Below are 23899 nucleotides of genomic sequence, written 5' to 3'. Positions count from 1 at the left end.
AAAAAATGTCAGTTATTTTTAACCCATTAAGCAGTGACAGGGCAGTGTGGCAGTGACAGAGACAGAGTAGATTGAGACAAATGAAAGAAGAAGTCATATGGGTTTGTTTTCAAAATTAAATGATACATTTTGTAAAAGTTTCTTTATAAATGTCAAGTATTACTGCCTTGTTTTTGTTTATGTGGCCTTTAATTTCAGTCAAACTGTTTTATTTATTAATTCATTAATTCATTCCTTCTCTTTCTTTATAGTTTTGTATAGTTCGTAGTCCTGTCAGTGTTGTCCAGTTTGTTGACATTTTCCCCTATTTAGTAAATTCTCTTCCCAAAAATGTTAGTGTTGAAAAAAGATTATTTCAGATATTTAAATTATTATTAAATCTAACGTGTCACTGAATCCATTGCTGGTTAATAATAACATAAGCAAGTGGCTTAAAACTGAGAGATGAAACAGTGTGGCGCTATGGCTGCGGTGTCTACCTGTCGCAGAGGTGAAGCAGAGATAGCAGGAGTGTAGTGAACAGGCAGGTTGATTGGAGAAGGACTTTTAGGAGGAGTCAGATATTGTGTCTAAGAGGAAAAAGGAAAGGAAAGAGGAGGAGCAGAAACAGAAACAGTCGAGAAAATGATGCCAAGAAAACAGAGAAATTCCAAACAAAAAGTTATTGTGGAAAGTGGCATGTGGCAGAGGTAACTGAAGGGCAGTGCACTAACAAAAACAGACACAGTGATTCTTTATACTAGTTATGGTGAAGATAACCAAATTTTTTTTTTAAAGTATATTTTTTTGGGCTTTTGTGCCTTTATTGGACAGGATAGTGGAGAGAGACAGGAAATGGGGAGGCAGAGAGAGGGGGAATGACATGCAGTAAAGGCCGTCCGATGCGGGACTCGAACCGGGGCCAACTTGGATGCAGGTAAAACCTTCAATTTACAAATTAGTAACACAGTAACAGTTTTACCAAATGTGTTTTGTAAGCTTTAAATAATTCATTGCAATTTCCAGAAACATTCAGACCTGACTGGTATGTCGGAGGCTGACATACATACATCTGTATCTGCATATATTCTGGACAATTTGCAAAAAAGAGATGACAGTGCAAATGAAGAAACAGATGAACAGATGGTGGTGGGGAGTCGGTGAAGAACAATAAATTTATTGTGGTAGTGTAAAGTAGCGTTCCTCTGGTATATATCTTTGGAACAACTCTCTGTTCTGACCAGATTTAAAGGATTCCTGTTCAACAGGAGTGTGATTACGTACTTATCACCCACGTGCATCCATGCATCCATCTTTATACTCAAATATAGATTTTGAAACATTGGACACATCATACATAAGTCAGACTGTTTAACCATAAGGATTGAAGAAGCTAAAAATGAAAAATCCACTAAGCATTGATTTACTGATTTGCACATGAAAAGACATCCAGGTGTCAAGGTTAAAACTGGCAAAATTTGGTTAAAACATGTGTTTACAGTCTAGCTTAGCCCTGCTTCACAGTAAAATTAAGTTGTCTACATTGAAACAACTTTTATATGTAACCAAAGCATGTAAAAACCTTTCAACCACACTGTGCCTTATTCAACTTTGATGTGTAGATGTGTAGACTTCTTTTGACCTGCAATCCATCAAATCAAGGCTGACTGAGCAGGACTGAATTAGACAGAGCTCAGCTGCATCCTAATTATTGACAATGGACTGCAGTAGTTAAAAAGTTAATACCATCTTCACCAGAATCCGAAACGCTATCTCAAGTACTACACTGACATTAGAAATTTCTGCAAACATTGCTGCAGTGTCACATGGTGCCCTATTTTGCTTGATGTTTGTGTAGAATATGATATAGTGAAACAGACCTGCATTTCTTCCTCTGGCACTGGCAGGTCCCTGGAATACTGCAGGAACTGAGCCACGTAGGTCATGATGGACTTCTCATCAGGGTCTCGAACATCCACATCTGCATCCACATCACAATCCTCCATGATTAGCCCCTTACTGTCAAAGGTTTAGACTAAGACATAAGTAAGCTCCTCGGTACTGAAATCCGAGGGACAGAGGTGTAACTCTGTTTTTAAAACATTCGGCTGATTAAAAGTCTGCTGACAAACTAACAAGCAGAGCAAAGTGAAACAAGTGAGGGTTTTATATTAGACTGAAGCAAACAAGCAACAAGTGAGTCAGCAGACTTGTTAGATCGTCATCTCACTTGTCCTCAGGCTCCTTTGGTATGGCTCAGTCACAGCACTCAGCCACATTCAGCACACTTTCACAATGATTCACATGGCACCACATCAATTACTGCTACACAAGTATGCCAGTGAGAAAAATGGGAGAAATCATTTTTGTAATAGAGTTTTTGAAGCAGACGAAGAGGCACAGAGGGATACGCTAAATATGAGCAAAACACTAATAGTTAGTAATAGATAGTTTTCATGTAAATCAGTAGAATTATGTGCAACTGCAGAAAACTGATTGCAGAAGACTGGCAAATAAATCATCATAAAAAGTCAACCACATGGTCAATCTATGTGAGTCTGTGTTGTGAAACTCGGAGGATTCTCAAAATGTTTCTGCATTCGCATCAACTTTATAAACGGCTGCATTCATATTCATAGTCCAGCCCAAGTAGCATGATATATGAAATTATCGCTGGGTGCAGGGGTGAGGTGGGGGCGGCAAGCCTACTTGATATTTCCTGATTTTGCAGCCTGAAATGAAAACGAACTACGACTTTTTTCTTTGTCAACAATCTAAAAAATAAGCAATAATAATAATAATAATAATGTGTTTTGAAAAGTTTGTAAATTTGTTAAAATGTATTTAATCTAAGAATATATTTTCAGTCTGTTTTACTATCATGTTTATTCATATTATTCTGAAGACAAAGGACTCTGCTCCTTAGTGGTGAGACATAGCTGGTGGAAAGTGCAGTGGGAAGATGAACAAATCTGGGGCTAAAAATAATGAGCAGCAGGTCAGCTATCAATATCATGAACAAATGATATTGAATTTCCCTGTGCACACAAACTGATGATAATGTGTGAAATGTGTATTTGATTATTGTACTTCTCTCCCATGAAAGCAGTGCACAGAATGTTATATTATGGAACAGAACTGCATTCAATAATGTATCCAATGGGAACAAGTATTAACTCATTAAAAAACAAAACAAACTGAGACTTCCGTAATATAATTAACAGAGTATTTTATAATAGTCCAACAATATTACTATATGGACTTATATCTGGTAAAGTAACAGCAAGCTATGATATTTCTACAGTGACTTGACAGCATCCACCTTTATCTGAATTTTAACTTGTAATACAGAGCGACAGAGGTTCTGGTATAGCTTTTTTTTAATCATACTTCACCCGCACCTGTTGCACTAGTTAAACCTGAACAGTGTCGGCAGAATATTCACATCACACCTACATCAGGGTCACCGCTAGTTTAGTAGGTGCTCGTGCTTCTTCTGTCATACAGCGGTTTGTCAAACTATTGCAATAAAGTTCAGTCACTCACCATCAGGCTCCAGCAGTCTGGGGATCCTGAGCTCTTTCTCTGCAATGCGGAAGGCCTCCTCCAGATTCTGTTTGTTGCTTCTGGTTCTGGCTTTGGACAGATCCACCAGGTCGGGCCGCAGAGCGTACAGGATCGCCAGGAAGACCACTCCACTCCTCCAGCTTGCTTTGAAGTCCTTCACATTTATTGAACAGCCAGCTCTGAAGGAAATAAATCATTCAGTTATTTATTATATACAGTCTTTAGTATGAGCTGCTGTATGGCACAGTGTTCTGATAATGTTGCTAATGGGAGATAAATTTAATTAAAATTAACAATATGAATGCAACCAATGACCAAAATCCAGAAAAAACAGACAAAAGAATGAATCTAACATAAAGAAACTTAGAAACCAACCACAGCATTTAAGGTAAGTAAAAAACTAATTCACAGACTAAGTCCAAGACATCCAGGACAACATCAATATTTGAACAGATGAAACAGGACAATATAAACAATATACCAAAAAAGTCTTTGGATTAAAAATGAATTTTCAGTGCTTAAATTAGTGCTAATACTATTGTCTTTATGAAGTTCCATTATCATTGCTTCTTCACAGAAAAAACACAATAACAAATGCTACTAAGGAAACACAGCAATTTGATGATATTAAATAGAGGAGGGAAATACGTAACAAAAAATACCATTAAAGCTCCTGTGTATAGGAATGTATTTTAACAGATTTTGGAAGCCAAAGTACCTGAGCAAGTACAGGTCAGTAAAGCCCTGATCAGGTTTTGGTCTTAAGCCCAGACCTGGAAATGACCAAGAGGTCCCAGTGGGAGGATATATCACTTTTTGAATCACATACTTGGCCCACAACAGAAGTTGTATCTAATAGAGGTTTCTCAATGATTTGGCAAGCTGATATATCAATATAACCCTATATATACCCTATACAACACACTAACATCTTTGCTCATTAATGCCATTCACTGAGTGCGTACTTGTGACACTGTTCTCGGACCCAGAGCATCAGGGCCTTCTTGGCAGAAACCCTGAAGCGGCTGTGTAGTGGTGAGCCTCTGGGAGGAACAGGACTGCTGCTGGCCGAGCGGCTCGACAGGGTGGAACGTGAGTCCAGACTGGCCAGCGACTCCATGGAGGACTGACGTGAGTCGAATGATAGACTGCTGGCCAACTCCTCGATCTGAGAAGTCCCCCAACACATACAATCAACATTTTAGGCATTTGTATTTGAAAAGTGAGTTGAAGGTAAAAAAAATATGTAAAACAACAACAACAACAAAAAAACATACAAAATAAGACAAAGAGAAACAAAGAAAGGGGAAGGTAAAAATTGCATGAGAAAGCATCCCTGGCTAATAAAAAATATATTTTGGAGATGTTAAGTTTAAAGGTTCAGTCAAAATGTATGAGCTGAGACGGAGAGAGAAAAGATAAAAATAGAGAGAACAACAAATGTAAAACAAAGAGGACAAGAAGACAGGAGAGGAAGAAAAAAATCTATGAAAATGAAAAATGTTTAACTCACATGATATTGTAGAATGACTGTCCATATGAGGCCCAGGATGATGGATGGTCTGCCATCAATGATGTCAGGAATGTTTATATTTACTAGTTTGATCTGGGGAGAAAACAGGATCTAATTTAGACTTTCACAACGTATTTATTGAAACATTATGAATAATCTCATTATTCTCTGTAAAAAAAAAATAAAAAAAAAAGAACCCTTGCACAGTCAGTCACGAGATTAATCGTCTGCCAAATGTTTGCTAAAACCAAAGAGGTGGTGCAGTAGTTAATTTGGAGTTTGAAATTTTGACCCGTAAATATACATGTGTTGGTGTAATTTTCTGTTGAAAATGTATCATATCTCTGATTTGTTCAATACCAGACCTAAAGGTCTCACTATAAAGTCTGTGCTTTTATTTGGTCGACAGATCCAGATCCCACTTAGTGAGTCATTTACCGATTTCTTCTTTAGAAAGGAGAGAGCCTTCTCAATGTTGCTCCTGTGCTGAAACATTCCCCTGCCTCTCTCCCGACTCTGCAGAATACACCCAGAGAGTCAGTCAGTTGGTGCATTTAAAATGTTAGCTGTTATTTGAAAAGCATGTTAAGGGCTGAGCAGAGACAGGACTCACAATGTACTGGCCGCTCATCACCTCCAGCAGGTCCAGTAATTTGGAGCCATCACGGAAGTCGTTGAACAGATCCACGACCATACATGGTGGCCTCCGCTGTCACAACACATCATGAGTCACAAAACATCAAAACTTATACTTATTCAAATATGAGTATAAAATATATATTAATACAAAGGATGAATAGGAGTATAAGAATTTTGTAACTATTAAAAAATGTGTTTTGCAACAAAATCAAATGAAATTTAAAATCCGTTTGGAGTTTGGAGTGCGCAACTTTGAAATTTACCATGTTTATGTGGCTTGACCTAAAAGATGATTTTCTCCTTGTGGCATCTAATCAAAACCAAATAGTTAAACTTCAAAAGACGCTGTGGTCAAGCTGAAAACAAGACTTCTTGTTTGTTTCTGAGAAGCTGACCTTTTCATACGATGGGAAATCTACTCCAGAAAATCATGATGATGATCAATCATGTTTTACTAGTGCATCTGACAGGCCATGAATCAAAGTTTTCATCTCACAGAGACCTTTGTCAGGCTCCACGAAGCAGCAATGAAAAATCTGTATAAGTCATAAATGATGGCATGTTCATATTAAAATCACCATGCCCCAATTCTGAGGAAGTTCTCAGTCCCAGTTCTTAGGAAGGTGTTGAATGATAGTCAGATAAACAAACCGCCCAAAGCTTTTCACAAGAGAATCTCAAGGGCCTGTGGACGGCTCAGATTAAAATTATACTGTATGTATTTTTTGTGACAATATTTGGCAATTAACGTGGTTATGATGACATATTCTGATTTTAATACAGGTAATACAATTACTAACTCTAAAATCTTTAAAACAATTGAGCTTTTATCAAATGTTTTTGTACATTTTCTTGATGTGGTTCAATGATAGAGGAAAAATGTCTGAAGGTTACCTAATCTTATCAGATAACTGTCAGCATATGTGACAATAAGTAAGAAAAAATGTAATTCAGCAGTTTAGTAACTGCAATTTTGTCTTTTTATGCAAAACAACCCATAATAGCATGTCATATTTTTCCTTCATGATTAATAATAAGCTACAAACCATCTTTAATGGGAACCTTATAGTCTGTGAACTTTACTAATGTCAACAAGTAACAAATAAGTGGAATATGAGGAACAAACAAGTTATTTCCTTCCACACAGTAGCCTATTAATGACATTGGAGATGAATAAACACCTTTCTCCTGAGGGCTTTATGTTTAGCTTTTCTACAATACAAAATAACCTTTGCTTGAATAGCAAAATCCTGCCTTTTTAAATTTCAGCACTTCCAAAAGTGGATATAGAGCATTACAGAAAGAGAACTATTCACATGTGACACAAGGTATTGTTGCAATGTGAGCTCTAATGTGAACAACCACCAAAGGATTAGCAATCATCTCCACCATTCAGTTTATTGGCAGAGTCCCCACAGAGTCCAACACTGAGCTGGCTGGACATCGGTAGGTGGATTGAGGGGGGTGTGGTTGGCGGGTGGTGGTGGAGGGAGGGGGAGAGTGGTGGCCGCCTGTTGCTGTCTGTCTGTGTGCTGTGAACCTTGCTACGCAATGCTATATTTATGTGCACAGTCCCCCCACCACCACCAACACCATCATCACCACCACCCCCCCACTGTCACATTCACAGCTGACCTCCAACATGAGGCTGAGAGAGAGCTGACAGTCTGCTGCTGACTCATGTTGAGGGGTAGTTTGAGAGCAAGACAGTGACCTTTTGCAACAATACTGTTTTTGCCAAATTTACACCATGATGCATCTATTTTAAACACGAGCTGGTCACTGGGAAAGCCCTCCAACAGTAATTAAAAGTAGCATGTGGTGGTGTTTTATAAGTTTTGATAACTCTCACTTGTTTTTGATCTTTGACAAAGCTGCAATTTGCTGTCAGGAAAATATCCTTAATATTTCATCGAGTGTGCACGTGTTTACAATGTGATATCTTCAAGCCTGGCTTACCTAATTTTGCCTCTTGTATATCATTATGAATTCAATTATTATTATTATATAATATATACTTCTTCAATTACAACAATTATCTTTTTAACTGCAAAACTGCTTTTTTTGTTCCCTTTCATGGCTCTTTTAAAATATACATTCAATTCTATATATTCTTATCTTTATCATGAATAATACAAATGTTAACATTAAAAAAATAAATGAACTACAAGCGACTGGAATTAAATGTTCTAAAACATATTTTGAATCACTGGTTACTGAAAATTTGTTCATTTGGGTCACAGTGAGCAGGTTACATGATGTTTGATGGACCATCTTATTATTGAACCATTTTATATATTAAGGGACTATGGGTGTACTTATGAGTACAGCTGGTGATCCATCATATCATGCCCTCACATGTTCCCACCAGCTGCATCAGCTCATCTTAAGGAATGGAAATTACTTTGTATAAATTATACAATGACTGGATAAAATGAAGGAGAGAAGGAGAGTGTATAGATAAAACTACCTGTGTGCTGTAACATAAAGTATACTGAATATTAAAGAGTCTAATTAACTGATATAAAGTTCCCTTATGCTAAAAAGACTAAACGATCACTATGTGAAGGATAGTTTGATTTATCAAGGTCAAGCCTACTGGTGTCTTTCTGTTTCTTTAGTTTGGTTTCATGTGGCCAATCTAACTATGTGTGTTAATTATCATTAGACTCACCATATACAGCATATAACTTTGAGGCAGGAAGTATACAGGGCTGTGTGTAGGGCTGATGAGGGATGGTGAGAAATGATAACAGCAAAACCTCTATACCGCGACCATGTGATGCCTACTGTGGGGTTGAGCTCATTATGGACATAACCACAGTGGGGTTTTTTTGGGGGGGAGGGTTTTTTTATTTTTTATTATTTGGTTGGTGAAAGTTACTGAAGTACATGCGGTATGTGATATGAAATATAAACAAAAAATGAATCATTGTTTAGCTGTCCATCCCATCCACAGAATTAGATTCTATTTGTGGTGGTTCAGTAAGGGTTGATGTAATATTGTGTTCTGCCTGAGCCCAGTCCGGGCACACATTCAGCACGATGTCATTGAGCACAGGCACACAGGGAGGACACAGTCTGTAGAGAGGACCGGTAAAATGACAGACAGGGCCAGTAAAAACCGTATAGATTTTTTTGACAATCCATCTGCTGGATTTCCTTTGTGCTCCCAATGGCCAGTCTGACCACAAGAGATGCGCCATCGTCAACGCGTTTGTTTGTGTGTTTGTGTGTTTGTTTGTGTGTGTGTGTGTGTGAGTTGAGCAGCTCTACAATGAAGGAACGGCACACAACACAGCTTTAGAGATCTCTTATGTAAAAATATTTCTATACACAAATTAGACTTTGGCAAGTGAACCAACAGGAACAGGAGGGGTAGATCATGGGGAGATTGTCCACTAGTTATTTGATGATAGAGACAGTGTCCTTCTCTCGGACGGATCACCAAATATACTTTGATGACCATTAATATACCTGGGCAGCCTGCCCAGGAAAGTCTATGTGGGAAACACTGCTATGTTCCTTTATTAGTTATTATTGCACTTTGAAAAAGCCAAATAATTGTTATTAGTATTATAGCTGTAATTCTGCCTAAAGAATATCATTTACTGTTTGAAGAGTGAAGAAGACTGGTAGTGTCACTGCAGGGGAAAACAGGAGTGAAACTAAGCTGAACGAATATGATTTATTTATGCAAAATTAACAAGAGTTTGATGATACTAAAACGCAACATGGATCATTTTTTATTAGTTGCTTCCCCTATTATTGTTAATGACTGATAAAAATAATGGGAAGAGGGGGCGTGAACTTTTTTTTGCCTTCTGAAGGGGGCATGCCAGAAAAGGTTTGAGAAACACTGCATTATAGCTCTTTTGTAGAAGTTTTCTCTTCAAATCAGCTGAACTTCCTCGATCACAAACACAGTCCACTCTGTCAGACACTGTAGAGAGTCCGGGGTTCAGAGACACAGCTCACCTTTGCCAGCTGAGCGTTGACCCAGTTGGTGAAGGTCCTCTTCTGAATCTGTTCTTGCTCCACTGTTGAAGAGGAAGAGACACAGGATGTCAAGTTTACCTTATATTATCAGTCATGCAAACAGTAAATCACACAGGTAGTTCACATTTAAACTGCGCAAAGGTCATGATGCTAAACATGAACTATTTATACTGCGTGCAGCTGCAGAGTTGGCTCAATTCCCTAGATTTCTAATATTATTAACAACAGCGAGTAAGCTGTATGACTCCTTGGTAAAGAGAGCAGTTGCTGCAGTGACTCTGAGATCAAATCAGGTTAGGTAACATTGTCCTCACCACTGCTTGCTCAAAACAACCGATGAACTAACCCAAACTCTAATGGCAGACATCCGGGTTCATGTCACATCTTTTTAAATCTGTGTTATATTTTTTTTATGTATGATCACACACGCAATGGTTATTTTGGGAAATACACTTCAGTTTTCTTGCAGAGAGGTACATAAGAAGATCAATGTCAATCCCATATCTGCACAGAAAGGTGGAGCCAGCAGCTAGTTAGCTTAGCATAAACTAGGACTGGAAACAGGAGGGAAACTGCTAGCCTGACTCTGTCTAAAGATAACCCTATCCCCAAACCTGATCCGTCTACAAGTACTGTACCTCTAAAGCTCACATTCTGTCTCCTTTGTTTAATCGATACAAAACCATACCCTGCTCTACAAACTTAGGTCCCTCTGGCAGGAAAACAAAACTCCTCTAAAGGTCGACAAGACTCATCAAACTCAGTTTTCTGAACAGCTGTGAAAGTCGGATAAAAGTCAAAATCACACAACCAAAGTTTGTGTAACCAGTACCTGTTTACCTGAGTCAGCGAAGGGCCTCATATAAAAGGACCATAGCTTTCAGCTGTCAGTGTGTGATTCATTTAAACAACAGGCAGACAAAGACTTTTGTGCACTTATTGTGAAATTAGCCAGGCGTTAACAGCAGTAATAACTGTTCCTTTTAAACACACATTATGACTTTAGCTTACACCCAAGGGTTTGGCCAATCAGCTTGGAAAACCTTTGGGTATAATAATTACAAACAGAAATATTTGGTCTGTGTGTTGTCTGAACAAGCACAAAGCCTCAGTTCAATAATTATAGCCATGGAAAATAATTCAGCATAAACAGAGCTGCAAGCAAAGAGTCTTAACCACGCATTACCAAGCATCACACATAGATTATTTTAAAGTGAGGAAATAGCTTTCTATTTGACTTGTATTAAAGTACATTAAAAACAAGTTATTGTCAGTCTGCAATATGTTTCTGAAATCTATCCAATTGCAATAAAATTTTTAAGCCAGGCGGGAGATCACAAATATAACTGGAATGTAATCTGACATAGAGGAGCTGCACAAGTACTGACATCAATTTCCCTGCAAGTACATGTCTTGGGATATGATATTTCATACATGCATTTTTACCAATACCACGCATTTTGAAATATACACTGTTCTGTTGTACTGCATTTGCCTCTTGACAGCTACCACCAGTGAATTTATGTTCTTACAAAGAGCATGCATCATCAGTGAGGTGGCATTTCAAACGTTTTTATATCAAATAATTTGTTGATTGCTCTAAAGGGAAACTGTAAATTATATATTCACAACTAAAAACTGTATTACAATTATCACACGCCACAGAAAGGTTTCGGCATCCAACATTAATGAGTGTAAGCAACAAGATGCTGTCGGGAAACTAGCCCGCCACTCACCACTGTAAAACTCAATGAAGTCATTCAGGTCAGTGACAGTATGAAGAGTCTCACATAAAATCCAGTCCTCGTTCTCCATTGTCCTCATGAAGTCAACTTACTAACTGAACCAAAATGAACATCTTAATCAAAGCTTTTTTAAACTTACAATGTATCATTGTCATCAGATTAAGAACTGCATATAGTATCTAGTATATTGTAAAAATTTATCATCATCTCTTATCTATTGCTCAGTGAAAAAACTGTGATAAAACTTGAGATGAGATAGGAACTATGAAGGTTTTTACCTGACAACAACGATCTATTCAGATATTTCCTAACACTGATCATTATGAAATTGCCTCATCTTGCAGCTCCTGAAGTTTTTAACCAGGGTCCAGCTGAACTTTTGGCCGATTAGTTTCCCAGTTTACTGCATAAATTAGCAGCTAGAGACTAGTGGTCCTTCCTCCTCCATGCTGAGCTCCAACTCTCTTTCAATCTGTAAAGACCTCTGAGATGCATTAACAGACAGCTTACAGACTATTTTCTGTCTTAATATGTTTAACAGCAGGTCACCTCTGGCTGCAGTTCACTTGCAGTCTAATCTTAATCATAGAGAGCCTCTATGGTGACTCAGACACCTTATTATAATTAATCTGGTATCATCAAACAAAGATAAGGGAGAGGAGAAGGGGGGTTGGTTTTCTGTTGCAACATGATCCAACATGACTCTGAGTTGTTTAACATATGGACAGAAGCACTGCTGATCACTCATCTTCAAACCAACAAAAACTGATGAGAAGAAGTTTGTAAGGGTTTCTGGCTGCCAAGTGAAGAGGATCGAGAAACTGGAGGGCTGTGACACACTTGAGAGTTTGCCAGAAGAATTATTTTAAACAAACCCATTTGGTCACTGTAACTTCAGTCAGTATTTTAGTAGCTGGAGAAGCTGAAATGAATCCTTGCTACATTTCAGTAACAGGGTTTATAACAAACACAACAAGCAACAATTTAAACCAAGATCTTGTAAATTACACTACCAAGATGTTTTCCAAGTACTATTCATATTATTTTTCCTGACATCTTCAATAGAGCTGAAACATCATCTTCCTGTTCTGCATGTAAAAATATAATTTATGGCCGTCATCATCGGGGTTTTGGTAGCCAAAGAAGTTCAGCTTCATTCTTAAGAAATAATTTACTCTGAAATTCCTGGTGGAGTACATCACAGACCAACATACTGACAAATACAGATTTGACTGATTAGCAGAAAGAACAGTGCAAAAGTCAATAAAATATGAAGGTGCGCTGATCACACAAAATTCACACCAACAGTCACAGAAGGTCAATGAAACCAAATGAAAGTGATTTGTGCCTTTGATGCTTCTGTCACATAAATCATAATATGGTAACAATAAGGAATTTATAAAATGTCATCCACAACAACAGGTGATATTTAAGGTTCTTAGCTGCTGACAAAGTGGGCGATAATAATTCAACTCTGCTAATGGTTTTCCATTGTTATGGCAACTTCTGGCATGGGCTGAGATGTTGTTTAAAGGTAACAACATCTCAGCAACAGCAACAGAATTTAACAGACACTGTTTATTTATGTGTGGGTTTCCTTTCAAAATTTATGTTACATCACATTGTTTAATACCGACCCATGAGTCGGCTTACTAAGCGCATATTGGTTTCCTTTAGGTAATAGGCTTCCAGCTTATTCACTAAATTAGTATCTGTAAACTAAGATCATCTTGGTAATGCATATAATTTACATGCTAGCTACAAAAGCTAGCAGTTGCTAAATAAACAAAAATCAGTATCATGGCTCACAGCATCACAGTAGAGCTCTACATTCAGGGTAATGATCTATTCAAAGTTTCACGATTACAAATAAAGCTACAGGAGCCAAAACCTCACTTTGAGTTTCTATTAACTTCTATGGTAATGAGTGCTATACTGGCTGATTTTAAGCAAATATATTACACACTGAAAACAGTTACTTTATTTCAAAGTGGAGGCAACACATTATTTAACATAGGCCACCTAATCTTCATACCAGTATATTTCCTAAACTGATCAGAGTGACTAAAGAAATTGATACATGCATGACCTAGTAGGCAAAATACTTTTCTTGCTATAAGGTCCAAAACCTACCATGGCCCGAAGGACAAACTCCCTTTCAAAAGAAAAAGAAACCTGTATTTGATTTTTGATTTACTCTCTGTTGAAAAGAAAAATCCCTGCTAAGCTGGAAAAGTATGGTTCAGTGGAACTAGTTTATTTATAGCTGTAGATTTACTGTTACACCGCAGCAGTCCACCTGAGATATACATACTAATAAAGATGATAATTATATTATTGTACAATAATATCTACACAGTTTTGTTCTGTCACAACCACAGAGACAAATAAAAACACTCACCCCTGATGAGATCACTCATGCTGACTCAGCAGGGAAAGTTACCAGATCAGCAAACTCTCATGAATTTAAACCAAACTTCTCTATCTAGTAAACACATGGTTTGGACATGGACTCTGCAGATCCATGATTGCAGGAGAAGACGTGAAGAAAAAGCTGATATAAAATTACTTTGAAAGCATTTCTTGCTTAAACAGCTCACAGTCCACATTTCCAGCCTGCAGGGAAGCAGGTGAGATCCATTTGACTCCGCCTCTTTTACCTCTGACTCACAGAGGCTTCAGGGCTGCCCAAATAAGACATGCAACAGTCCCCCCTGCAGCCTCATGGGAACTTTATTCTACATAAACATATTGTCATATTCAATTGTCAAGTGCTGTGAAAATTTGGATCTCTTACCTGCCCTAACCTGACCCCTCCCCACAAATGACCCACTAAAGTGGTAACTAGGATTAGGATTGTTTGTTTTTACTTCACAGCTTAAAACTCAGATCTTAAGGTCAAAAGTTAACTTATTTAATTACTTTTTATTTGTGTTCGTTATTTTTTGCATTTGCTACATTTCCTTTGATTAGATGTTTATCTGAGGAACAAAGTTTTTAAAAATGATAGAAAAAATTAAATGATAACCATGATGTCAATTTGTATTATATACATCATATTTACTGCCCACTTAAAAAAAAACTGTTAGATGGAATTTTTCTTATGCACATTTATTTATTCATTCATTTTTCATGTATGTTTTTTACTTTGCATTATTTTGCTCATGCTTGTTCTGCTTGGATCATGAGTTGCTCTTAAAAACTATATTTACAGACTGTGAAGCAATCTGTGACCTTGTAAAAAAGTGCTACAAAATGTTACTATAGTCATCAAGTCTACATGGAACATCACATCTGCTCCCTACCAGAGCCATTATGTAGCCACTAAACACAATACATTCTTCTCACGTGCTGTTGAACAACGACTTTGAACCTTATGTGTGTTTTGTTGCAGTTAATCACTCTAAAAGCATCATGTAATAAAACATAATGAAACCAGATTACATGTTCTCTGTTCTAGGAAGGATCATTTCTAACCATGCTGATGCAAACACTGAATACACCCAACACTCACACACAAAATGAGCTATTTTAGTGACATTCTTTCATCATTACCACTTCAAATATACACCGAAAAAAACTCTCTTAGACTTATTTAACAAGCTGGCTTGTCATGGGGGCGTAAGTCTTACATCATCCATTCTGCACATTGTACCAGCTGGAAATTACATAGTTGGAAAAACATTTACAAGCTTTTAGTAAAAAACACTGTGTTCTAAATGTGGGATGGGTGGGGGTATGGGGAGTCATGCACTGAAAATAGTCCAGTAGAGAACCATACAAGAATGGACCCAAAATCTAAGGAAAAGAAAGAACTGAGGTGGGTGGACTGAAAGTGAAAGGCAGATGGGCAATTAGGAGAGAGAACAAGAGATCAAGAAAACATGGACAGAGAGTTTTTAACATCCTGCAACAATATAGATCAGATGCTAAAAAAGAAAGAGACTGTCCATGTCAGACTGTGCTGCCATCTATTCAGGATGCAACTATCACAAGTACAAAGAGAAGAAGAAGCACTGTCAGATTTACAGATACCTATCCACACTGCTGCTCTCAGAGCTTAACTGCGACCTCGCCTCAGTCACCACATAATAAACTTAAAGAATGAACCAGGTCTCACTAAAGCAACACTTCACCAAACAAGCTGAAAATACGACAGCAACAGAGATATAAAAACCTTCCTGCAAATGTCACGGTGAACACTGAATCTGAGAGCTGCAGTGCTCATTCCATGTATGTGATGAAAAGTGAGATGTCTCAGTCCAGTTGCATTAACCCTCTAGAAACCATATTAGGAGCTGTTTCTCCAGGCAAAAACTCCAGGAGTACAAAAACCCTGCCATGACAATAAAGTAGTGATTATCGGATAGAATTCTGTCATAATTTGTCAGTAAGTCATTGAGTGCTTTTGATCATTAAAAGTTATTTGCATTACAGTTTTCTCTCAATTATTCTTTTAATTAATTGTTTAGTCAATGAAAGGTCAAAAATGAGAATCAAAATTTCCAAAAGCAAAAGCTGATGTCTTCAAACCAACAAATTTTCACATTTTATAGGTTGGAGAAGGGAAAACATTTTAAATTTGGCATTTAACAATGAATCAGCTATAAGTCAGGAAAATTGATTGACTAGTTTCAGCATTACATATGTTGTACTAGCATTGACAACACAGTCAAACAACAATCCCAGCAGATGACAGCTTTGCTTTGAATGCTCAAGACAGTGAGTTGATGAGCGAGCAGCATTTACTATCTCCTCCACCCTCTCACTCTCTCCCTCCGAATGGCTCTTTTGCAATATGACTCATGTCTCTCTGAGAGCAGGGCTTCAGTTTCAACAGATTAAACCAAGCATGGCCTCAAAAAAAGTGACAAGACTGAAACAGGACGGAGCCAGCAGCAGACTGAGATGAGGCCATCAAACTGCTCCCCTGAGCGAGACACATAACTGAGGCTTAATAGTTATTATGTTGCCACAGTAACCAAGATAAAACACTGAACTCAGGACACTGGAGTTTTCTTTTCACACTTGCATGACCTCAACCTTCCTCTCAGGGTGAGCAGAGACCAGAAACAATGAGCCTTCGGACAGTTTTGCTTCAATACTTGTTGAAGTAATTCATCTGTTATAGCACCATGGTTGCAATAATATCCTAAAGCTGAGACCGAAACTAAGTATTCAAAGTAAAAAAAAAATTAAAATACCTACAAAAATAATACATTAAAGCCATCCAGCCACAATAAAACCCCAAAAACTATTGCATCTTTGCTGGAAGTAAATCAAGACTGACCCTGCAGCAGCATGTGGACGTTGTCGATGTCCAGGGGGATGGACCCCCTCTCCACCAGATCATCTCTAGAGTAGAAGTCTGACGACATACTTTCTCACCCACAGCCTCCCGGCAGCATGGCACCAATCTGGAGGAGAGAAAGAAAACATCAGTCCAGTGTAGCTTCAACAGCAAAGCAGAACAGTATGTTTGTGTGGCTCAAGGTTTGATGCCCATTGGAGCCACTGTGATGAGATTTCTGGTTCTTAAAACTGACTTTCTGAGAAACCTCCCTCTGAACAAAAACTACATGAGCAAACTTTATGAAGGGTTAAATGTTTCTTAGATATTTATTGAAGTTTTTACTTAAGTGTGCTTGAATTCTGCATGTCAGCATTGTAAACAAAGGTTTGTGTATGCACATCTGGAATAACAATACTGCATATCGCAGGGAACCAACTGGACAACAGAGTGAGATTTTAATGTGTAGAAATTACTTCTGAATTATTTGACACACATTTCAAAACATGAAATATCAAAACATTGTAGTATGCACCTCATCTCTGTGATCGTTGATCTTTATAAACAGATGGAGAAAAAATGATATAATTCCACAAGGTTTGAAGATGCTTTCAGTGGCATTCTAGGTTAATGTTCGTACCGTACAGACAATTATCCCAATATGGAGCGCATGCTTCAGGTCCATCTTTCTTCAAAATTGATGTCTTGTGTCACTGATGAATACACTGAGTAGACCCGTCTATAATCTTTTCCTGGCGCAGCGGCTTTTAATCTTCTGTACCCTCACTGTTTAAAAAAGAACTGTTTACACTCTTTATCAAGCACACATGTAGCCAAGCTCTAAGTATTTGTAAGCTGCGTTTGTTGGGAAAAACTAAAATCTCAAGAAGTGCTTCACAAGGCAAAGACCATAACTCCACTGAACAAAGACAGATACAGAAACGATAGGAAAAAGCCCAACAATTTCATGAGAGCTTAAAGTTTAGTACTGACATCATTCAAAGACACAGAAAGCCATGCACCACTGCCAACACATTAACAAACCAGCAGAAAACACTTCTAAAATACAGCTGAAGGGTTGTTTATCATTGTTTATAGAGCAATGAAACACTGTTAACTGACAGTGAGTAGTGGATGAAGAGCGCTGGGTGTTGGGCTGTGTTTCATCTTGTTCTCTCTCGCCCTGGGAAATGAGTAAGTGAACTTAAAAAAATGCGTGACATTTAGACATCTCTCCTAACACGCCTGCCTAAACATATCACACTGTCAGAAAATAAAGGTGCCTTTGATTTGACCAGCACTTTCTCTGCTGTTCACAAACACAACTGACACTTTAGGGGAACTGACAGGTGAGCAGGGCTAAAATAAAACAGTGTGAAATAGCACCAGGCCTCACCAACATATCATACCGAATGTCAGATCAGGTCAAATAGCAGTGGTTCTTTTGTTTTAACATGCCTGTACTGGCAGAGGGGTCGGATCGCCATCAAATGGACAAATCAGACAGTATCATGTTGATCAACTTCTTGTACTGCCTTCAATCACCCACCTACTACTACCACTAGCATTAAACAAGTGCAAAGATGATTTCCAAGTTCTCTGAAGACTGACGCATGCTCAGCAGGTTAAAAGGGATTTGACATGATAGAGTGATGAGTCATCACAAAGTCAGTAAAAACAAAACAAACTAGAAAGGACAAACGAGAAAGAACTCTGCACAATTCTATTCTCAATGCATCAGACCCTCAAATACACTAGAATACAATGTAAAGCTATATTTCTGAATATTTGTCTGAGGTTACTCCCATGGTGCTGTTCAATCTCTACACAGGAGCACAGCAGCAATTAATATGTGCAATTTCTAAAAACACAACTTAAAAACTGAACCACTGCGCTCCAGTGTTAATGGATAAACACTGAAATAACGCTACACTGACACATATGTGTGTGTATGTGGAGGGGATTTGAACCACCATAGCGCAGCATTTAAGTTATTCTAAGGCTTCATGTCAGCTGCAGAATAAGTGACAGGGGTAAGAGAGGAGGTGTGAGAGAGAGGGAGGGAGGCGGAGGCAGAGACAGAGGAACATGCAGGTCCAAGAGAGGAAGCAAAAGACAGGAAGTGTTGTAAATAAAAACAAAAAAGAAAATTAGTCCAAGACTCCAGTGGAGAGTAACTAATGGGAAACTGGCATGGGGCTCAAACACATGTATCATTTACAGGAAAAGACGACAGATTTTATTGCTTTTTATTTTCATTGTCTCCAAGTAATAAAAACAAACTGTACATGGCTGTTAATGTGTCTAGTAGATTGCAGGCCAACAACAATACAGTATGAGGCTGCTGTATGAGTCACAATTGGAAACGAAAAAGTTTCAGTGATCTATCACAGTTCTTATTAGTAGATGTGAATTGTTTCAATTCAATACTCGTACCCACAGATCTTTTATACCTGGCAGTTTTGCCTTGCTAAACAAATAAATGTTGATTACTGATTCTTGCCATTATTGTTGTATAAAAGCACAAACAGTACATTTCCAAAAAGGAAATGTGGGAAAGATCGAGAGAAAGGCAGGGAGGAGTAAATAAGGAAGACCAGTCAGGCACAAAAGATGAAGAGAGAAACATAGCTCAAGAGGGGAAGAAGAAAAATAGAGCTAAGGAAGTAGAAATACGGCAGAACAGAACGGAATAGAATGAGAAAGCATGTCAGAGAGAAATGAACCTGAAGGAGAAAAGATAAGAACCAGAAAAAGAGGGACAGAGAGAGAGAAAGATTATGAGTATGTAACAGCAAGAGCTTACAGCAGGCCAAGAGACAGAATCAATGAGCCAATGTCACAAGTCACTCCGGTCAGCTCTAATTGTGGCAACAAGGCAGAGGGCAGTGAAACACGTTGCAGTGTTGTGGAAAAAGCACAGGGAGGGGGGACACCGCCAGGCCACAACACCAGCTTTAGATGCTTTTTAAATGTATTTATGTGACTATCTATCCAGTTGAGGTGCCCACATTATTATTTAAAGCAGTAAGTCTGTGAGGAGGTTTGATGGGATAGAAAGGGCATTCAATCATGTTTACACCTGAGAGCTACCCAAGTCAGAGAGAGCTACATCAGTAATCTCATGTCAGCAGTTCAGTTTCACATTAATAAGTATAAATTTGTAGAGTGGATCTTGAGCCAAGACCAAACTAGTTGAGTAAAAGGTAATTCAAAGATCAGAAGATGTCCAGCTCTGATGGAGGTAAACATTCATTAAAAAAACAGAGGACAAATGGCAAAAAACATGGATGAAATTGATGCAGCTGTACAGATTGATGTAACCTCGCTGGACACAGTAAAGAATAAAGTGGAAGAAATGGACAGAATAAATATGAATTGAGGCACTGAAATATAACCACCACAAGCTGGAACTGATCTGAACTGATTTGAAGTACTGGGACAAACCCAACTCAACAAATCTCTCTCCTGATGCTTCCTCCTCCTCATCGTCAATGTCGTGACTCTCTCTGCAGCAACAACACACTCATCAGCTCGCTCTAAATGATTTCCAGCAGGTCTTTGTGCAAGCCTGGGAAATATATCAATAGAGTTGGTGTTGCTAAACCTGTCACACAGAGCATTCACAGACACACCCTAGAAGATATCATAATAGAACAGGGGAGAAGCAATGTCTGTTTTCATATGACTGAAAACACAACACAGAGGTTGATTTGAGACAAATATCCTACAGGCACACTTTCAGTGTAGTGTCATTTTAAACATGACAAATGAACATTGCACCATTTCTCACCCATGTAAAAAAAAGAGCTTTCAATAAATGTTTTAAAGCAATGAATGTTGGGAAGATACGGGGAGATATTTTGGATGGTTTTTTTTCAATGATGCAAAAAATCAGCTAACAATGTGAAAAGATAATTGCCACTCACTCCTTTGTTACTTCAAGGGCACCTTCAGAAAATCGAATATTAGACACAGTCCCATATCCAGTTTTTCTTGAATGGTCAGGATATGAACCTGAACCTCTAACCTCTGGGCTATCACTGTCACACTCCCCTGCATACCATTAAATGCATGTCTAATCCAGTGCACTTAACAGAATGATTTTCACTTCACTTCACTTATCCTGTACATAGGTGGGTTGTGTCAATGTTGCTCATCTGCTTTACCAGCTGGTAAGCATGGGTTTACAAGTCAGAAATATTTTAATGAGCTCTCAGGCCCAAGCACTATGTCTGGATTACTTTAGAGCTGAAGACACATAGGGAGAGTTCCCACTGTTGACACGTATAAATGAGAAATAGGAAGTAGTCTAAATTTGATAGCAAGCTGTTAGCAAAAGTTATTTCCATCAGAAATTTAAAAAAGTTACAAAAACCCTGCAAGTCTTAAACAAACAGAAAAAATATTTGAAATCAGTCACAGAGAAGAATATGGTGCATATACTGTAAGTTTCACCAAAATAGTGCATTCCTTTGTACATCCCCCTTGTGCATCTTTATCTTATGCTGTGACAATACAGAAGTAGCAGAAATGACCTGAGATGGAGGAGCAGCAATGTGGACTAAGAAAATTAAATGCATGGGTTTACAACTAGTACTACTGGAGGTAACTGTAGTGTACTAGTACTAGTGTCAGTAGCAGCAGTATTAGTAGTGGCTATGGTAAGAGCAGAAAAAGTTTTGTACTAATAGTAGCCGAAGGTGTAGAGAGCCATGATGTGTCATAAAATAAGCCTCAAACGAGCCTGCAAACCGAAATGTGCTGTAAAACATTACATTCATGAAGAAGCTCACCATCCAGAATTGAATGTGCTGAGGGACACATGTCATTGGATCTATACAAAAGAATAATTTTAATGTGGCCCCCTCCTATCAACACAGCCAGTGATGCAGGGTTCAATAAATCGCTGAGAGAACTCCAAGGATCATTTGATAATTAATCATCAGTTAATCATACATTCTAAAAAGAATAAGTCTCTCTGTGGCTAAACTTGAATCTAAGAATGTAAGTGTCTGAAAATTAGAAACTGTCACCCTCAAAAAGGTGATTACCTGCATTTCTCTAAGACTAAAACTGATTTTTAAGTGGGTTTACCCTTCACTACATCCCTGTCAAAGCATTCATCATAACATAAAGTCTAAAGCAAGTGATTGTTTGTTAAATGAGAGGTTAAGTAATAAAACTGTCCCTCTAACTAGACTGAAGATCTCATTACTATAGATTAATAATCAACTTTAGACACAGTAACAAAAACTTTCCATGTTTTGAATATGATAAGAAAACGTTATTATGTTAATACATTATAAAGCCATGCAGTTAATCTGTAGGCACTTAAAATGTTCATTAATTAATCAATGTTATTAGGGCAAAATAATCACTTATTATCTCAAACAAAATATGTATGACATCAACCACTTGTATTTCAACCCATTTAGACTGCCATTTGTTTTATTCCATCTGACCATTTTTATATCACTTCTGTATGTTATCAAGTGCTACAAAGTGTGCTCCCTTCCAGTGCAGGAATGTAAGATTGTGTCGATGTTATGAAGCTGTCAGGGCCCAAAATAGCAGCGGGGACACGTGTGTGTGGCTGCTTTCAGATCAGCTCAGCCGAGCCATATAATGAGTCCTTGAGGAAGACCAGAGGACTTTTTAATAACGCAGATAACAAGCGGTTGCCCTGCAGGTTTAAGGAAACTGTAGTGGAAAGTCATTGTTCTCAAACACGGCAGAGGAAACAAGGGGGATGACAGCAGTAACATTACTGATGATATCTGGGATCAATTATAGCTGGATTATGTAAATCTAACCTCCAAATAACACAGGCAAGAGTCAATGCATTCCTACCACCTGCGGATACAACTCGTTATTCAAAAGTTTCTGGTGAATAACAAACATTCAAAAAGTTGCGTGTACTTACATGCAGCAAAGAGTGCGTTATTTGTGAAGATGTAAGATGCAGGTCCAGGCAATAATGATCTCTAATGTTGAAGTACAGATCTTGCTCCGTAGTGGTTGGTGGAGATGAAACCTGAAGCGCAGTTCGACAGATCTGGAGTCCACAGAGCTGCAGGACGGGTCGGACTGTCACCGGAGAAGTCTGAGCCATACCGGTGTCGGGCAAAAAAAAAACTCCCTCTGACACTAAATATAGAAACCAGTCAAGGTTCAACACACACACACAGACACACACACACACAGACCTCCAGATTGGCACTAGTGGCTGGCACTTGAGTTAAAGTTCCAGCTCCTACAAGTGCATGAAATCTTATATTTAATATCAGCTCACTGTGGACCAAATCCAGCACCTGAGAACAACAACTCTAGACTCCTCAAATTCATTCATAAAGATTGAAACGGAGGGAAGAATATAAACTATTAAGAATAAGAAAAGAAACTGAGAGACTACTATTAAAAGAGACTGTTCGCAAGACTAGTTTTACGGGTCCAAGAGTCAATGTGGACTTGGAAAGTAATAGCTAGATGTTACGTAGTTAATTTGAGTTACCGATACTCTTATCACCAAACTTTCCACAAAAATGTGGAAAAATGTTCAGCAGCCCTGTTTGTCTAACCTTAAAATCAGCAATGTTGTCCTAATAGATGATGTGGACACTTCTGGCAGTGTATGCAGGATAAACGTCATTATTATTGCTAATGTTAGCTAGATACGAAACTAGCTAACAGAACGGTTTGCTAGCTCATCACGTCCAAACGTCTGAAACAGTTTAACGGTTTCCCAGGCACTAACTGACAATTGACAACAAGTAATGTCAATCATGCGTATTAAACAACTTTACGTTACATGAAAATTTGAAATATTACATTTTTAACAGGAACACTTTCTAACGACCATTTCGAACGGGCGTTGGGTTGCGCATGCGCATTTTCCCCCTCCTTTTTTGTTACCCAATTCTCCTAATAAAAATAAATAAATAAAATGAATAATTACATTTGTAATAATTTCAGAATGCATAAATGATAACCAAGTAATAAATAAATAAAAAGTTGATAAATGGCAAAAACAAACTGAAGGTCAAAGTTCACATAGAGTAGTGCTATGCACGGCCGCCCACACCGGCTACCTGACCGCGACAAGCGTTTGGCTATGCGGTAGGAAGTTGCTGCTAACACAGTTAGCAATCATAATTCGAGGTAAAG

At 38.2% G+C, this 23899-nt stretch overlaps 2 protein-coding genes across 2 annotated transcripts in view; one reads left to right on the top strand and one right to left on the bottom strand.

Moving 5' to 3' along the window:
- syne2b (spectrin repeat containing, nuclear envelope 2b) overlaps positions 1 to 22757 on the bottom strand; it is a 134701-nt gene extending 111944 nt beyond the window's left edge. Inside the window, exons 1-10 of the mRNA XM_087173693.1 lie at positions 22659 to 22757; positions 16733 to 16859; positions 9677 to 9738; positions 5673 to 5768; positions 5498 to 5575; positions 5060 to 5152; positions 4512 to 4714; positions 3526 to 3725; positions 1860 to 1960; positions 480 to 569 (exon numbers count right to left, since the gene is read on the bottom strand). Coding sequence (XP_087029819.1) covers positions 480 to 569; positions 1860 to 1960; positions 3526 to 3725; positions 4512 to 4714; positions 5060 to 5152; positions 5498 to 5575; positions 5673 to 5768; positions 9677 to 9738; positions 16733 to 16820 — 1011 coding nt within the window. The 5' untranslated portion in view covers positions 16821 to 16859; positions 22659 to 22757. The remainder of the gene's footprint in view (positions 1 to 479; positions 570 to 1859; positions 1961 to 3525; positions 3726 to 4511; positions 4715 to 5059; positions 5153 to 5497; positions 5576 to 5672; positions 5769 to 9676; positions 9739 to 16732; positions 16860 to 22658) is intronic.
- Positions 22758 to 23798: 1041 nt separating this feature from the next.
- Positions 23799 to 23899, top strand: part of gphb5 (glycoprotein hormone subunit beta 5) — a 6989-nt gene continuing 6888 nt past the window's right edge. Inside the window, exon 1 of the mRNA XM_087173692.1 lies at positions 23799 to 23851. Within this exon, the coding sequence (XP_087029818.1) occupies positions 23799 to 23851 (53 nt within the window). The remainder of the gene's footprint in view (positions 23852 to 23899) is intronic.

Source organism: Seriola lalandi, unplaced genomic scaffold (genome assembly GCF_002814215.2).
Source record: "Seriola lalandi dorsalis isolate HSWRI2012SDOR001 ecotype SW California unplaced genomic scaffold, Sedor1 jcf7180002054271, whole genome shotgun sequence".
In the NCBI taxonomy this organism is placed as follows: domain Eukaryota; kingdom Metazoa; phylum Chordata; class Actinopteri; order Carangiformes; family Carangidae; genus Seriola; species Seriola lalandi.
Note: the sequence above shows the minus strand (reverse complement) of the source record. Positions and strands in the feature narration are given on the sequence as shown.